An 18390-nucleotide genomic window follows, 5' to 3' on the forward strand; every position below is an offset into this window, starting at 1 on the left:
AGTGATCTTGAGCCAAGCGCGTAATCACAGAGCTAACCGGGTGGGCTAAATATACAGACAAAACCCTACGGTTGGTGTGCAGAAAGTCTCAAAACAGATCAAGAAAACTTAAGTGATTTTCGACATGATGTGGCATTTTTTTGTCAAACACTGTTTGCAATCATAATATAAACAAGCTAGATAACGAATTTATTCACTGCTATATTTGAATACGAAAAAATCGAATATTCAAATTAATGCAGCTGACAAACGCTTTGCATTTCGCCTAACAGCCTACATTTTATTGCCTATCCTGCTACGATAAGTCTGAAATTCAATGAATAAAGATTATTTAATTATTCTTAGTCCAAAAATATACCTGTGCGTTTTATTTTTAGTCTTGATAAAGAAGTTTGAGAGTATTCGAGGAGCAAAGCTGGATACATTCGATAAATACATGATGTTGGTTTCTCGCTTTGCCAAGGACCTAGACAACGTTAAGAAAGCTTACCAAAAGATGAAGACTGATCCTCCCATCCCAAGAAACCTTCCTCCGATTTCAGGAAAAATTGCTTGGGCTCGACAAATGTATCGGTAATTGAAAACAACAGAATTTGATAGTTTTATGTGTTTTGTTTTTTAACGTTAAAAAAGCTTACATTTTTGTTACTGTAAGTTGAGGATGTTGTGTAACCGTCTCCGTCGTATGAACCTTTCTTAGTCATTTCAATGGTTTTTGTAATGTTATTTAACACCAGTTTGCATAATATATTTTTCGACCTACATGTTTTTCCTTATACCGTAATACTCTACAGTTTGATATTTTGGTCCGTGTCTTACAAAGATTTATGCTATTAAAGTTGATAAAAACTGTACCCCTCCAAGAAGGAAATTGCGTTTTGATAAACATTCAATACTGCCCGACAGCGTTTCCTGAGTTATTTTTTTAGATTCCTCCAAAACTATTTCGACTATAATTTAATCTATCGTAGTTGCACAACGTATAAGTAGTAAGTACGCAACAAAAGCCTGCTACTTTCATTAACTTCAATAATTACTATGAGGAAATTTTCACACTTCTTGCAACACAAACAATAGGAATTCTTTTTTGTAGAAAAATCGAAGTCCCAATGACTTACCTTCGTGAGCACAAAGACGTGTTGTCAACACTAGAGGGTAAAAGATTGGTGAGCAACTACAATAAACTCGCAGCGGTCTTACTCGAGTTTGAAGTGCTTTACCACAAAGCCTGGTAAGTTTTTTATTCAGCAGTTTTAGACTCTTTCATTAATATGTTGAATTCCAAGTCCGAAATAAAGCCAAAACGATATTTTATGTGACTATTTGCTTATTATTATCTATCTGTATTATTGGCTAACATAGCCTAATTTTATGCATAATATAAAAATAGTTGGAGATCAAGCAAGAGAATTACTTTCTAATAATGACAATAAAATTATTAACGTGTTCTAGTGCTTGTAACATCTTGAATAGCCTGTCCTTTTTCAATGTAACTTTTGTGTAGCTGAAAGGTCTGCAAAGAGTGCATTACGCGTTTTACTGCAAATGGCGATTTTGTATACAGCATTGGCGCACATGGTAGCTCATATATTTTATTTAAAAATGGTTTAATCCTACTTCCGTTTTCTTCAGGTGCAAAGCCACCGCTCTTGCAAAGACATCTCTTCAATCTTCCCTCCTCGTTCGTCATCCTGAGACAAAAGCCTTCCACGTGAATCTCGATCCATCTATATTTGAAATCTTCTGTGAAGCAAAACATTTGCGGAAGATCGGACTCAATATCCCGGACTCTGTATTCTCTCTTTGCCTCAAGGAGGATACGCTCAGAAAGAACCAGGTGAAACGGCTGTTTTTTTTTAACACGGATTTAATTATAAAACTTCTATCATAATGTAATTGCCTTCTAGCTTATACTACTTATTCGTATCGTTCAAATGTGGAGTTTTTCAAAAGAAACATGTCTTTGAAAAAGCATACAAACCACAAAGTGAGATTTAAAATGTTGAGCTGATTGTCATAGCTCTGCAATGCATTTACAGATATCACCTCACCATACCATTTCTTGTCGTTCATAGTTGCAATAATATTTTTCAAGTTTTATTACTTTTAGCGTGGTCTGTGTAGTCTATGTTTTTACCGACACTCTGTTTTATAAACGTAACACTTAAATAAATCGGTGCAAGAATATTGAGGTGAATTTACAAGCAATAATAAACCCATTTCTCAAAAGATAAAGTAATATAAAATATGAAGGATCGCTTTTCTTGAAGTTGCATGAAACATTGCTTTTATGCACGCTCTGGTTGCTGCTGCTTTAATCTCTTTACATGAAAATTTATATTCAAAGCGTAAACTCCAAGAATTGCTGGACAAATTTGAAGAGATCAAAATGAGTATCCCTGTCATCGTTCAGCCATGCATGCGACCCCTGGTGGGACGTGTGGATGACACCATCCTCCCAGGACTCACGATGCTCACATGGGCCTCCATGAACTTTGATACTTTCATTGAGGACATCTCAGTATCAGTGGAGGAACTCAGGAATTTTAATAAAAAGGTAACATTATGCCATAACCTCACTGCTATTCTTTTTGTGATTGTTTGTGAAAGCATCAACTTTATTTTTAAGCGCTTTACATTCAATTTGGGGACCCACTAGACTACGTGCTTGTCTTCATTCTAGTATGAGAGAGTGATGACACGTGAAGTTATACTTCATCATCATTAAGTTTCTTCCTCTCGTCGAGGTTTGGAGGCAATGAAGCGCCAAGTTTCTTTGTTATGAGATTTTTCTACTGGTTTCTACAAGTTATGCATGACGCTAAATATTGTTTCTGTTCAATGTTTAGAATTAAGGATGAAAATTTTGATTCTAAAGTGACACAAAAGAAACAAATCAATCTGATTATACTTTTGTGTTGTTGTCCAGTTTGTCTATGTTCATTTTACGTTTGTTTTTAATCTTTTTAGGTATCGGACATCTTGGAGTGCCGTATTGAGAATATTACAGAGGAGATGAGCATGACTGCTTTGTGCAGCCTCCCAGAGGACGAGGCAGTAGTTTCGGAGGAATTTGTGGAAAGAACAGATCACACAGTAGAGATTGCAGCCAAATACCTTGCCCAAGAGAGCCTGAACGTGGAAATGGCAGTCTTTGATCTAATTAAGGTCAGTGATCTAATTTATTGAATCAAGATTAACTTTATGCCACTGCAGTCTACTTATTTGATAATTTTTATTATAGCCTATACACCATTCTTGTAATTGCAATTGCGTATATAGTACTGGTTGCGACGCAAACGTATTTTATCAATTTTTAACCAGTCCGTTTGCATCCTTTAGCCCTACATAAAAAATTAATTAGTTTCTCCCAACTATCATAATCCTTCTTTTCTTGCTCTGATTTTCTGCAATTTTGTTATTTTTTTATAGTTTGATGTTGAACGGAAACCTCTTTTTGAAACAAGCAAACTTATGATGCTTCGTATAGTAACTTTCCAAAGATAAACACATTTCTAGAAGTACTGTTCTCTAAATTAGGCTTTCAATTATTGCTGATAGTATAGCCTATTAGCTGTTGTTTAGGCAAAGTAGTTCTGTGTCTGCACTGCATCTAATTCTGCATTATTTGTTTTTGACGCATAGTTTGCCAGTGTTTTTAGGTTTCGTTTTCTGATCTTAATGATTGCCATTTTTTCTTAGTTATTTGAAGATACATTGACTCCAGAGGAAATGAGCGTGTTGGAAGCCCAAGGAAAGAACGAAAACTTTCCAAATTGGTATCATGGAGTCATGGGGGCTTTTTGTCAGAAGAATACCGATGCGTTGGTAATAAATTATGAAATTTTTTGCGACAACATACTTTGAAATAGCTTTACATCAGTTTTTTTCTGGGATTTAAATTTGTTATGATTCCAATCTTCAGTGTTTTCTTTCAATCAATATTTGCAAAAGAGTTTTTTTTAATCTCTTCTTAGACTTTTTGATTTTTTCAGTGTTAGAATTACGTCTCTTCTGTTGTGAGCAAGCAACAGACATCTTCATGCAATTGAATCCTTTACCACAAGTTGTTGAATGCTACAATACACAATTTATGATTTTTCACGGTGCATCACAGTGATAAGAAATAAAAATATATACTACAATGAAATAAAAAAATATATATTGTGAAGGCTACATGCCGAAAAGATTATTGTTATCATTTAAGCTTCATAATCAGCATTATCAGTTATATCTCATTGGTTGTTCAACGTTATTGTTTTGTTTTCTCTTCTCAGGTGAAGTGCACTCGCCTCACTTTGGATACAATCAAGCGTCGTCTCCAGCAATCTTCCAGCAAGTACCAGACAAGTCAACGGATGATGATGTCCGGGTCAGGAAAATCAGAAGAAGAGAAGATTCCTCTCTTCCTCTCCAACATCATCTTAGCTATTCCTACAGTGGTGATGAGGCCCAGCTTGGATGAGATCCAAGTACGAGTAGTATAAAATATTATTAGCAAGTAACTCTCTTTAGTTTTTTTATTCGGCCCTTACAAATTTATAAATAAATTTTATAGTTTGCTCTTGAATGACCAACATATCTTTGTCTTAAACAAAATATTGTATAATCAAATACTTGATGTGGTCTACGTACGGATGAACGTTAAAGAAATATGTTACCATCAACAATTAAAAAAGTATAATTGTTTTTCAACAGCAGTTATGATCCTTAAAACATGTTTCTGTAGAAAATCTTTAAATTATTCTAAAGAAATTCTGTATTTGCAGACATCTTTGAACAAAGCTATTGATATCATTCTCAAAGCTGCAAAAGATATTCCCTTGTGGAAGCATGCAGACATGCAAAAATATCAACAGAAGCTTGAGGCCGAAGCAGCGAAGAAGATCGGCGAGGACCCTAAAATGACCAAAACACAACCACAAAAACCCCTATACCTTCAAGTCACGTCAGTGCTTTTTTTTGTCAAAAAATGTCTTACTAACTGCGTTGTTGCTGTGACAAGTTTTTATGTCAGAGTGGTGAAGTAACTAGTGATGTTGATGTAAAGGCCACAACAGTTCAGCATTCTTGACAACTAAATAAGGAAGTTCATGACCTGTATGTGTCTACAGTATACACGCAATGGTATAGCCTGGGTGAATCTAAAGCCAGTTTGTTGTTCGTCGTCGTATCCAGGCTTACACCCGGTGGTTGAAGATTTAGATTAAGTGGACGGGAAGGCAAGGACGCCAATCTTCGTGTCCACCTTCAGTAGTTTATTGTTAATGACAAGCACGGCATTTGTTTGTAACTTTTACTTGTAAATCAGTAAACTACTTGTTGGGACTTTACTTTTGTTAGGAAGTATTTTCTGCTTAGTGACGGACTTATTAGTTTTTATGATGAAATGTTATCTTATAGAGAGCACAAAGATGTTGTAAAAGTGTCTGGACCCCTTCACACGAGCGTCACATCTCTGAAGACAGAATCTGATAAGGTGGGGAAAATATAGATATTGACAATTTTAAATGTTCGGTTTATTGCTGTAGGCTACATACATTGTTATTCGATTTGAAGCACTCAACGTAGAATGAATCCCTATTTGTCGTATATCGGCTCCAGCCAGCTTTTATCACTTTTTCTGAGCTGTTATAGTTTTTCTGCTTGCAGCGGCTTATGGCGACCAGAGAATTGATCTCTAAACTTGTGATTCTTGTCTGACATCAAGCAAAGCAACTGTAGATTACAATTTTTCAATCCTGCACGTAGGGAATATTACAGCCTTTCACGAAGGCAAGTTACAACAAAACTCACTATTTATTCTGCTTTCAGATAGGTTACTTTGTCTCAGAGCTATCAGATTGCGATCCTTTGTTTTTACTCTAACATCACGTGTTAGACATATATTTTTTTACTCTCCAGGTTCTTGAAATGTTCGGCATCTTCAGCGAGCTTTGGAGCTCGGATCCTCAAGATCGTGTGAAACAGTTTGAAGAAGATGAGCCAGTTTTCACTGAATACGAGGGACAGATTAGGTAAGCATTTGCAGTGCGTTATAGAAAAAGGACTACTAATAATGCATTATCTAATTATGTTACATTTTTCTTGTGAAATATGACAAACAGAAGTCAATAGTTTTTTTTCAATCTTACGTTTTTTTTATCTTTTTCTAATTTTTATCTTTTAATCTTTTTTTTGCTTAACAACTGGCTTTGGTCTAAGCAACATCAAACTAGTGTCTCGTAAACTGAAAATGTTGTTTAGGTATTATGCCAAGATGGAAGCCCAGGTTGAAGATATTCCTCTCAGCTACAGAGTTGGAGCTGTCACGTTCGAAACCGACCAAATGAGGCTTGCGCTGGTGGAAGAGTGCAAGGCATGGAAGAGAGCGTTTGGTGGTGCTCTCAACAGAAAGGCTGGTGCATCGATGGACGGCATCTTTGCATTCACAGATAACTTGCAAAAGATATTGAGGTGAAAAACCGATAAATTTAAGTACAAATGTAGCGAAACGCAACAAAGTATCCCTCACATGAGCTACTTTGGTGTAGGCCTAAAGAGACAAGCAATACTCAACGCATTGGTTAATAATTAATCCATGTAAGCTATGGACAAAAACAGTTCATTGTCAGAGAAACGGCATTGCATAAATGAATATAGCATTGATGAGATATGCGAGCTTGACAAACCTTCTATTTATCTAAAGGCAGCACTTTCTCTCACAACAGCTCTCCACTATCCCTTCAGCGGAGCTGCTTTTTTAAACTGTTCATTGTTTTAGAATTACACCGTTTCTTTTGCAGACTAAGTTCGCATTTCATCAAAAATCTCACTACAACAGTTAGGCTACAATGTTTTGTCAATAGCATTTACGCTTTTTAATTACGCCTGTTGCAACTGTACTTCCAGCCGGCCTATCAACGATCTCGATGACGTGCGCACAGCTATGAGTTCTTTGAAAGACATACGGGAAGCCCAGATCCGCATTGACATGACAATAGATCCTATAGAAGAAAGTTATGCCTTGCTGAATAGATTCGAACTGTATTATGATGATGGTAACTCAGAAAGAGTTGATGGATTAGCTTACCAATGGAGAAACCTCATGTCCCAGGTAAGAATTTTTACAAAGTCTAAACTCTAAAGCAATGCATGACGTCATAAACTATGCATTTTGACTTGAACCTAGTACAAACTACCATTGGTTAAAAGTGCAAAGAAGTTGTTAGTCCCAAGTCCAACATATGGCTGTGAGACAAAATGATTAAAAATATTTTTTTTTTATACATTGATAGACTACTATTACTGTTGATTTCTTGGACAGGTGAACAGTGTACAGAACACGTTGCTTGAAGTCCAGCCTGGATTCAAAGCTGCTCTTCTTTCTGGCGTGGAGAAATTCCAAAAAGATGTCGGTACTTTTTACAAAGATTACGACAGCAAGTTAGTATTTATACCGGTTGTGGTTTGTTGGAGAGCAAACAATAGAATACATGCAGTTTTGCTTGGTGTCAGATAACAAAAAATGTTTTCTAACATTTGTAAATGCTTGTCGACGGTGGCTTATTTTCAATGTCCCAAAATTAATTCAGTTCAAAGTTATGGTTCTATGGTTTAGGTTTTCAAACAAATGATTTGCAGCATCAATTCACCATTTCAGAGAAACAAAGCACTTTTTGCTCATAAATTGCGTTTTAATTAAGAATTATTTACCAATCCTATGCTTCCGTTATCTTTCAGAGGCCCCAATATGCATGGACTGGCTCCACGAGAGGCAAGTGACCGATTGCAGATCTTCCAGACGAGATTTGATGAGCTTTGGCGGAAATTTACCACCTACTCTGGAGGGGAAGAGTTATTTGGACTCACAGTTACAGGTAACATAGCAATATAACAACATAGCAAATCGCAATAATCTTGTTTTATTTTGTGCTCATCGTAATAACATGTAGTACGCTGCGACTACGCAGGCAACACAAAAAACAACAGGAAGCGCGAAGTGATATGTAATCATCGAGTCAGCTGCTCTCTTAAAAATATCTTTTTGGAGCTTCACTGATAGACCTGTGTAACAAATTATTAGCTATAAAAATACTCAAATATTTTAGTAGAATTGAGGTGTTAAATAATATTTTAAAAAACCGGTACTTTACTTTTTTGTAAAGAATATAACTTTGTTGATAACTTTATGCATCATCTTTTGATATTGATTCAATGCAAACTAACGACCTTAAAATAAACTTGTATTACTTCCAGAATACAGCGATCTTCAACGCATCAAACGTGAACTGACGTTGCTACAGAAGTTGTACAATCTCTACAACAACGTGATTGAAAACGTTAACAGCTACTACGACATCCTGTGGTCAGAGCTCGACATTGAAAAAATCAACTCGGAACTTCTTGAGTTTCAAAACAAGTGAGAAATAGCGCAACGACCATTTTTTCACAAATTCTCTGCTATAGAACTACGTAATGTGGATTGTACATGTATGTCTGCATATCATCGAAGGCTATTACGTTTTGGTCATGTTAATGATGCTACCTCCTAAGCTTGTCGAATAGCCTACTGTGCAATTGTACAGATGCCCTCTTGAATCAATCTTTTCAATGTCCATTGTACATCAGAGTTTGTTATAGTCGAGAATCAGAAAGTTAGTTTTGAATAACAAAGTTTTCCACAAATTGAAGAATTTTTAACTTGGAGGATTTGTTTTCTCTATGCGTCATAGTCTGGTATGCTGAAAGAACACCAGACACAGCTCTCGTTTACTTGTATAAGTTCACCAGCATAAGCGTTAAGATGAATAGTGGTTGTGTATGGGTGAGAAATGAAGATTTTAGTGTCTAGCGTGTTTCATTGTAGTTGAACAAGGGTTAGCTTTTTGCTCATACAAATGTTGGCACACTTTACTCGCCAGATGCCGCAAGTTGCCGAAAGCGCTCAAAGAATGGCAAGCCTTCCTCGACCTCAAGGCCAAGATTGATAATTTCAGCGAATGTTGTCCTCTATTGGAAATGATGTCAGACAAGGTGAGTATGCTTGCTTGGTCTGTTACGAAAAGACGCTTGAAATATCATAACTGACACCACATTTTTTTCTGTTTTCACGCGTACATCTTCGAGTTACTTCACAATGTAGATATTAACGACCTGTTTTAGCCTGATGCTGCGAGTTCGCTGTGGTAATAGCGAATTACACTAGCTTTCGGAACACAGTTCCCTAGTCATGTGCTGTGACGAATTGGTATATTTTAGAGGAACTTCGGATAATACTGTACTTACTCAAAATGTACAAAATAAAGTAGACTATTTAGCATTTCAGTGAAATCAAATTAGAAAAAGCTTGATTTCTTTTCAAAAACGTTGTACAATCTCATTTTCAACTCATTTTGTCAGGTAATTTGATTAAGTTTTTTTTAAGATCTTGTTTTCGGTTGGCTTGATGAAACAAATAGTATAAATGATCGTTGGATAAACTTTAATAGACTGAGATACCTTGTTTTTGCGTTGACAGGCTATGATGGCGAGACACTGGGAACGTATTGAGAAGATAACGCAATGTAACTTTGATGTCGAGAACGAAAACTTTCAACTCAGAAACATCATGGAAGCGCCCTTGCTGGAGAATAAGGAAGACATTGAAGTGCGTGCAGTGTTGGCAAATAAACCATTTGATACTAATTTTGATCATCATGATTAGAACAGACTATACTACATAACTCATATGGTTTATTAAAGGAATAAGTAAGAAATCTATTTATAATCTTTGTCTTCTGCTATCATTGTAGAGATGAAGAAATTAAAATTCATTGCTTTAATGTCGCATCTCGTACGTTTGTTGATTTTTTAAATGTTGTTTTGACATTTCTTCTGCCCCTAGGATATTTGCATCAGTGCGGTCAAGGAACGGGACATTGAAGCCAAGTTGAAGCAAGTTGTCACTGAATGGAGCGTGCAAGTTTTCACGTTCAGTCAATTTAAAGCTAGAGGAGAACTTCTCCTCAAAGGAAGCGACATCAACGACATCGTCGCTCTTATGGAAGATTCTCTCATGGTCCTTGGATCTCTCATGAGCAACAGGTACGCGACGAAAACAATAGCTTAAGTATTACTTCTAAGGTTAAGATGAAATTGTGTTGAAAATAAATCGGCCAACATCTCATGCTGGCATTGAGATTGCTTAGAAAAGAATCATCGTATATTTCTGTATCGTGATTACAACTACAATATATGCGATAGGGAGTATGCGGTATTTGTTTATTTTTTTCACAAAATAATGTCTCTGTCAAAGATGATGGCACAGTTTTTCAGAATTTGTCAAAATCTGACTTAAATTGAATAAGAACACTTGTTTTCACATTCAGAATTCTTTTGAAACAAAACCCACTTCATTTCCGTTCACCATTGTTGCTTTCATCTTTTATAAAACAATTCACCTTAACTTTAATGATGCAGGTACAATGCTCCCTTCAAACCAACCATTCAGCAGTGGGTCCATAAACTATCTGGAACAACAGAAATCATTGAAAATTGGCTGATTGTGCAGAACTTGTGGGTATATCTGGAAGCTGTGTTTGTTGGAGGCGATATTGCCAAGCAGTTGCCACAGGTATATGCTTGATCCAACAACGGCAATTAGTAGGCTATAGCATGATTTTATGATACACAATTAGAGGTATTGTTATGATAATTTATATTAAAATTGTACATCAACAACTGATAATAATTAGTTTTTTCTTGTAGCCTACCTTTGCGTCATGCAGCTGGCCTTTGCGGAAAGATTGTTAATTCAGGGCATTAAAAATGATTTTCAATTGATTGCATCAACTCACTTTTAGTTGTCATCTTGTTGATGATGCTACGTCGATGCAGCTAATCGGCTCCAATAGCTGAGTGATGACAGTCTTTGTACGCCAGTGCGACACCTCTCAAGAGCACTCGACCGTACTTGCTGATATACGCACGTAATGAGATGCCTGAAGGTGGACACGAGTATTGGTTTCCTTGCGTTCCCATCCAGTTAATGTAAATCTTTAACTACTCAGAATGTTGCAAGCGTAGATGTCCCGACAAAGATATGAACAGCTGGACTATAATTTTAAACGAACTTTTTCTTTTACTTTAGGAAGCGAAGAGGTTTGCCAATATTGACAAATCTTGGATGAAAATCATGCAAAGAGCACACGAGATTCCCAACGTTGTCCAGTGCTGCATGGGCGATGACACTTTAGCGCAACTTCTTCCTCACATCCTAGAGCAACTGGAAATGTGCCAAAAGTCCTTGACGGGATATCTGGAAAGGAAGAGGTTGATCTTTCCAAGGTAAATTGGTTTCTTTTTTTTTGATACATCATTGCCATGCACATTGCACATCCGGGACTTCAACAATAGTTTCTTAAAACAAGAAAATGATATAAAACAGACCGTTTATAAAATTTATTTTATGTCAAAACAACGTTGCGAAAATGTTCTTATCTAACAAACGTTTCGTTTTTTTCTAAAGTATTTCTTGTTTACAACAGATTCTTCTTTGTTTCTGATCCTGCTCTTTTGGAAATTCTTGGTCAAGCCAGCGACTCCCACACAATTCAGGTAATATACCTGAATTTAAACGTTATTTTACGTTTCAACAACACAAAGTTGTACAGGTTATGTACAATGTTTCGTACAATGTCGTGACGTTTCTTGTTAAGCGTTTAGTTTTTTTCATGCTGCAATCTTGTTTTTGATTTATTTTCCTTTGCTACAGGCTCATCTGCTTGGATTATTCGACAACGTGTACAAGGTAGTGTTCCATGAAAAAAATTATGATCAAATTCTCAAAGTTATTTCACAAGAAACTGAAGAAGTGGATCTCGTGGAACCAGTTGTTGCTCAGGTTGGTTGAGCTGAATCGCATGGATTCTATCAACATAATGATCATTGTTGCCTAGGAATTAATAAAATATGATCTATGTTTACTGTTTAGTTACATGTTATTGTACGATCGGCAACTGTTCCTATAACACAGCAGATTTTAGCAGGTTTCACACACGAGAACCATTAGCGTCAAATAGGCCTTTTTGAACTTTGAAGTTCACTTTGCAAGAACGTTAAAGGCTTACTCAGTAATGCATCATTTGAACGTTTTGCTGATTTGGTTTTGCGTTCTTAACTACTTTTACATTTTTACAGTGTATCTTTGAAAATTTTTAAAAAATATGCAATAGGTCATAAATCGAAGATCTGTTGTATGGTAAATTGACCATCCTGTTGCCGGATTGGCTGCTAAAGTTTAAATAGTGCATAACTACATTATCAAAACGCAGGGTAACGTTGAGATATGGTTGGGTACGTTACTGGACGGAATACGAAAAACAGTCCATTCAATTGTGAGGAAAGCTGCAGGCGCTATTAACGAGCCAGGCTTCCAAGTCATCGATTTTGAGAACGTCTTCCCGGCACAAGTGGGAATACTCGGCATCCAAATGCTGTGGACTCGAGATTCAGAGGATGCGCTAACTGTCGCTAAATCTGATAAAAAGGTTAGTGAAATATATTTTGTGAAAATCAGGGGTTAGCAATTGTTGCTTTTAACTTAGGCTCTGTGGTTCTAGCACAATCATGAACAAATTGAAAAATATATACCGTATTTTCTTACAGTTTGTAAATAACTTATCGAAATCACAGTGTACTTACTTAAACTGGAAATAATAGTACATTTTTTGAGGATGTATTCGTTGTTGAAACTATTTGTTTATACTTTTATATTTATCCTCGTATAGGCCATGCAAAACGTCAACCAGCGCTTTCTGGACATTCTTAACACCCTAATTGACCAAACAACACTGGACCTAACCAAGTATGAAAGAACAAAATATGAAACACTCATCACGATTCACGTGCATCAACGTGATATCTTCGATGATTTGGTGAGTCATGATTTTTCATTTGGAAGTAGCCAAGGATAGCCTACGAGATGCCTATGCTGTATCTATGTACCATTTGTAGGCTACTAACCATGATTAATCATCTTGGATGTTCATTTATTCTTCTCTTGCATGTCATAGTCTGAACAATTGAATCTTAAAATAGGAGGAATCAAATTTGAAACCGAGTAAAATTGATTAGTGAGTTAAAGTTACGATCATATTTAACACTTACTGCTATTTTGCATTCATCAAATGCTGGCATTTGCAATAACAATCTAACCTCTTAACTTTTCTTCCACTCCAACCTTTAATGCAATGTAATGGTTTGAGATATAGACCCATCGGTTCAGTTTAACCATCCATCGCAATCATATCGAATGGAAATTTAAAGAAATACAAAACAGCATCATTCAAAAACGTGACAATTTTCGAGAATTCCAAAAACAGTGTCTTAAATTCCTGTGACAAGTAGTTATCTTTTAGTTTTTTTAATGTTGCAATGATGGATAAAAATAATTGACGCTTTCGTGTGCAGGTAAAAATGCACATCAAGTCTCCCACTGACTTCGAGTGGCTCAAGCAATCTCGCTTCTATTACATTGAAGATGCAGACAAGTGCCAAATCTCCATTACTGATGTAGACTTCGGATATTGCAATGAATACACTGGTTGCAATGAACGACTGGTCATTACACCTCTCACTGACAGGTAAAAGAATGCCAATGTAATAATATATACATATTATTCTATTTGAATTAGGACCTTCTGGTGATCCTCCTTTTAGGGTGAAACAGGCTGTCAAGGGTTTAGAGAGTAATAACTATATTTGATTTAATTCGCTCTGCTTGGCTTTTTGCTTGGATTGAGCACTTTTTGTAGTATTAATAGTTTTCATTGTTTACGTATTATACATGTATATTAGGGTGCCACAGGCGCCCTCATGTGGCCGAAATCACCTGAACTTTTTTTCTGGTGTGACATTTCACATATTAAGGCACTTTGCAAAGTTTGATTGAGATTGGACAAAAATTGGATGTGCAGATTGAAAACGAAAATCTAAATTAAAATACAGTAAAATTAGGGGATTTCCCTAGTTTGAACATCAGTTTTTTTGCTATTTCTCATCTTTTTCTCAACATTGAAACAAGATAAATTCAAGAATTAGATTAGGAGACCAGTGCCAGTATGTCAAGATCTCAATTGAGGTCAAGCATGACAGCTCCGCGCCTGTTACATTGATTCACCATCTTGCAACATTGAATCAACAAAGCTGGCTTGACCTCAGTCAGGGTCTTGGAATAATGGCTTTAGTATTTCTTCTTCTGTTGAATCAGTGTTGCAGCGCCCAGGAAAGCTTAGTATTAAACCCATGCAAGTTGTGACTTAATCTGGGAGAATATAGCAGACAGCAAAGATAAGGCAGGTAGCCTACTGTAAGAAAGGGTTATGTTACCTTCGCTTCTTGCAGGAAAGGCTAATAATGTTGCAAAACCTATGGTTGTATTGTTTTTTAGGTTATTCTACTAATGATAATTGATACGGTAGTGCTTTTACAAATCGGTCTGGTTAGTATTACAATAATGAACAGCCAGTCTCAGAATGCTGAGAAACAGTATCTTCTTCTTTCTACTATTTCAACGAAAGATGATCAGAAAATCAAGGGAAGTAAACTGCCAACTTATAATCAAGTGATTTCAAGCTTTCTTGCCTTTAAGCAGGAGCTTGAATCTCAAAATCCCACGAAAAGGAAAATCCAAATATCAGTAGATGCAGCAAACGAGACAGTGAAGGACATCTTAACGTTTTACTACAAAGCTAATATTCCAACAATTCATCCAAAAAAATGGCTCAAAAAATTCAATCTTTTCGAGATGAAATGAGTCTTATCTTCAAAATTCAGATCGAATACTTCCATAGGAGTGATGGAAAGCAATCGGAAAGGATTAAGGAATTTAAAAAGAAACTGCAATTGACCTTTCCTTTCTGGCCTCGCGATGTAATGAAGAAGATGTCAATTGAGGAAGATAAAGAATTTCTGTGGAGCATGCAAACTACCAGAGAGGCGTCAATGGCAGGGAGAGACAATGCTTTGCGTAAGACGTTGAAACGAAAACATTCTAGAAAAGAAGCAGAAGTGCAAAGGAAAGAAAAAGAAATAAAACGTCAAGAGGCTGATCCAGCAGCAAAAGTAACATTTCACTTTCTTCTAGCGATGATACCAGTGATGAAGTGACTGCAGTTAACACTGCCGAGCCTTCTACATCCACAGGAAGTAAAAGGAGTCACCGTCAAGTTGTAAAAACCGGTACCACAATATTTGTACCACACGACATTTTATGATCACCTGGTTTAGTGGCCACAAGTTTATGAAACAGAATAACACCAACTGCATTATCTGCAACACTACACTCGTTAATCAAGAGTTGTTCTGGTGAAACTATTCGCGTAAACTTAAACCACATGACGGCTCAAAGGTATAGAGTTGAAACGATTTTCAATATTTCTGAAGTGGTTAAAAAAGGTTGGGTACCTCCTGAAGTTGGAATCATTCATTGGGATGGTAAAATGATGGAGTCACTAACAAACCCTAATAAGCAAGTTGATAGGCTTCCGATATTACTATCAGGTATTGGAGGCTCAAAACTGCTTGGTGTTCCTTATTTGCCTGCACAAACATCCGATCCAAAAGGAAAGCAAATAGCCAATGCAAGCATGGAATTGTTAAACAATTGGAACTGTACTGCATGTCTTGCTGCAATGGTGTTTGACACCACAAGTAGCAATACGGGCCACAAAACTGCGGCCTGTATCCAAATACAAGATCATGTTGGAAAAGGCCTACTTTGGGCAGCATGCAGGCATCATATTGGGGAGATAATACTGACGCATGTTTGGGAAGAACTGAAAATAGAAAGCAGCAGTGGACCCAACATTTCCATATTTCAACACTTTAAAAGCAATTTTCAAACTCTTTCTGATAGCGCATCAGGTTGTTTTCATATATATATCAAAATCGCACGAGGAAATTGATCTTCTTACCAGCAAGCGGGAAGAATTGTCTGAGCTGATGAATCAGATGAAGCTCCATCCAGAATCATCCAAATTTTTAAGAAACGACTACTTAGAACTTTTGAATTTGTGTCAATTGTACTTGAACATTGAGCCACCTACCAGAAGGCTAAGGATATGTCTCTCCAAAGTCTAGTGCGTGAAGATCCAAATTTTTGTTTTTGAGTCCAAGTTCCGTGCAAACATAGCTGAGATTTTGGTCTTCAAAGACCAAAAATTTTTCAATAAACAAAAACGATTAGTTAATGATTTTACTTTTGATTCTTCAAATGCTGTAGTAATTTCATCTCAATAGGCATTTTCTCTACATGGATCCTTTTTTATAATGCATGAAACCTCATATTTTTAGGCATTTTTCATAAATTGTTGAACATATACAATTGACACATGGTCTGTACGATTGTAAATTAGTAAGTAAGTTCACCAGAAAGTGTTCGAAGTTCAAATACTCCGTAACTGAGAAGAAATGTCTGAGTTTTGATGATTTAGAGAGGGTTTTACTATTGAAATTGTGAAAATTTACCTTTAAAAACTTTAAACTTAATCTGCACGTCCAAATTTTATCAAAACTTATTGAAATTTCTCACATATGCTTTTTTTACCAAGTGTTACATATAAAAAAAAGTTCAGGTGTATCGGACGCAATTTTAATTTTTGAGGGGCGCCTGTGGCACCCTAATGTATATTGTATACAATTATACATAAGTAGTAGTCTGGAAATCAGAAAAAGTGGAGCGCTGCAAAAGTCAAACGTAGCTTTAATTTTCCGCAGGATTATATGCCAGTTGTAGTAATATCTGAAATAGAAAGACTCAGATTTTCTCAAGTCAATAAAAAATTCATTGCATGCGCAGATGCTACATTACTTTGGCTCAGGCTCTTGGAATGAGTCTAGGGGGTTCCCCTGCAGGCCCAGCAGGAACCGGCAAAACTGAAACCGTGAAAGACATGGGAAAATGCTTGGCTAAATATGTGGTTGTTTTCAACTGCTCCGATCAGATGGACTACCGAGGTCTAGGAAGAATTTACAAAGGTTAGTAGTTCACATTAAACCTATTTTTTGTCAAGTATTTCATGTATTGATTTCAAAAGCTATTGACGCAGTAGATGTACATTAGTCTCAAATTTGCTCTTTTGGCGTCAGATTTATGCATATTTTTGGCTTATTTTTTTGTGATTCAATTAGATTTAATTCAGAAAGCCGTAACTAAAGGCATTCTTGCGAACTCTGCAATGTGGAAAATAGTCGGTTCATCAATGCTTCAAAACTAGCTTTAAACGTTCAATGATGGTCCCAATCCACGTCTGTTCCTGTCAACAAATCAACTTAAAAATGACAAAATTATTTTCTTTCAAACGATATATTTTCTCCAGGACTTGCCCAGTCAGGATCATGGGGATGCTTTGATGAGTTCAACAGAATCGAACTTCCCGTGCTCTCCGTGGCAGCGCAACAAATTGCCATCATCCTCCAGTGTAAAAAGATGAACAAGCCGCAATTTGTCTTCACTGATGGAGACGTTGTTGCCATGGACAGAGAATTTGGCATATTTTTGACAATGGTGAGTATCAAGTTCTTTATGAAGTTTCATCATAATAATATTGTGATAAACTGTTTTGCAGATATCTTGAAAAAGTGATGTTTTGTGACGCAATGGTTTTTAAAAAGAAGATTTAGATCACTGCACTTTTCAAAACCAATAGTTTGGTTTGGTTTTGTATTTTTATCCTCGGACTGACAAAGCCTCTGGTAGGCTACTCCTGGCAGTTTCACTACTTGTAGAGGCTTTGGATCATCGACACAGTGTCGTTACAAGGTGAAGTTTCCGCTTGTTGTTGAAGTCTTGTTGCTGGGAAATTATCCCAACCATTAGTTGCCGCTGAATAAAGAGCAGTCCTGAAATGCGTTGCTCAAGCGCGCACCCCGAGAGCCGAACCAGCGCAGCTTAACCACTGAGTTAGCGGGGCAGACGAATAAAGGGTTCATTACCAAAGGGAAAGCTTTTGATCGAACAACTTTGTACAGTCTATGGCAACAGTTTTTTTTTCATTTTGTGTCTTAATGCAATATATTGTTTGACTACATTTCTGTTATTTCTCATTAGAACCCTGGATATGCTGGACGTCAAGAACTTCCTGAAAATCTGAAAGTAAACTTCCGCACGGTGGCGATGATGGTGCCTGATCGAGCAATCATCATCAGAGTGAAGTTGGCCGCATGCGGTTTTATTGAAAACATCATGCTTGCCAAAAAGTTCTTCACTCTGTACAAGTTGTGCGAAGAACAACTTTCAAAACAGGTTTGACAAGATTGATGACGGAATTTATAGAAACAGTAAAATCAATGAAGATATAAGAAAGCCACTGCGTTGTTTGTTTATTGAATTTAAAAACCACTTATCGCCCAGTTGAACTACTGACCATG

The 18390-nt window shown here is 36.6% G+C and overlaps 1 protein-coding gene across 1 annotated transcript in view; it reads left to right on the forward strand.

Moving 5' to 3' along the window:
• Window positions 1-18390, forward strand: part of LOC145782015 (dynein axonemal heavy chain 5-like) — a 55287-nt gene that overhangs the window by 8983 nt on the left and 27914 nt on the right. The window contains exons 15-42 of the mRNA XM_082593748.1: window positions 378-573; window positions 1094-1231; window positions 1633-1837; window positions 2348-2557; window positions 2971-3168; window positions 3703-3828; window positions 4278-4472; window positions 4770-4948; window positions 5404-5479; window positions 5905-6017; window positions 6247-6456; window positions 6892-7096; window positions 7307-7425; window positions 7723-7859; window positions 8239-8401; window positions 8904-9015; window positions 9500-9628; window positions 9866-10065; window positions 10441-10594; window positions 11111-11307; window positions 11508-11577; window positions 11735-11863; window positions 12294-12509; window positions 12750-12896; window positions 13432-13604; window positions 16820-16998; window positions 17340-17527; window positions 18071-18265. Coding sequence (XP_082449874.1) covers window positions 378-573; window positions 1094-1231; window positions 1633-1837; window positions 2348-2557; window positions 2971-3168; window positions 3703-3828; window positions 4278-4472; window positions 4770-4948; window positions 5404-5479; window positions 5905-6017; window positions 6247-6456; window positions 6892-7096; window positions 7307-7425; window positions 7723-7859; window positions 8239-8401; window positions 8904-9015; window positions 9500-9628; window positions 9866-10065; window positions 10441-10594; window positions 11111-11307; window positions 11508-11577; window positions 11735-11863; window positions 12294-12509; window positions 12750-12896; window positions 13432-13604; window positions 16820-16998; window positions 17340-17527; window positions 18071-18265 — 4559 coding nt within the window. The remainder of the gene's footprint in view (window positions 1-377; window positions 574-1093; window positions 1232-1632; window positions 1838-2347; window positions 2558-2970; window positions 3169-3702; window positions 3829-4277; window positions 4473-4769; window positions 4949-5403; window positions 5480-5904; window positions 6018-6246; window positions 6457-6891; window positions 7097-7306; window positions 7426-7722; window positions 7860-8238; window positions 8402-8903; window positions 9016-9499; window positions 9629-9865; window positions 10066-10440; window positions 10595-11110; window positions 11308-11507; window positions 11578-11734; window positions 11864-12293; window positions 12510-12749; window positions 12897-13431; window positions 13605-16819; window positions 16999-17339; window positions 17528-18070; window positions 18266-18390) is intronic.

The sequence above is a fragment of the Aplidium turbinatum genome, chromosome 1 (assembly GCF_918807975.1).
Source record: "Aplidium turbinatum chromosome 1, kaAplTurb1.1, whole genome shotgun sequence".
Classification (NCBI taxonomy): Eukaryota; Metazoa; Chordata; class Ascidiacea; order Aplousobranchia; family Polyclinidae; genus Aplidium; species Aplidium turbinatum.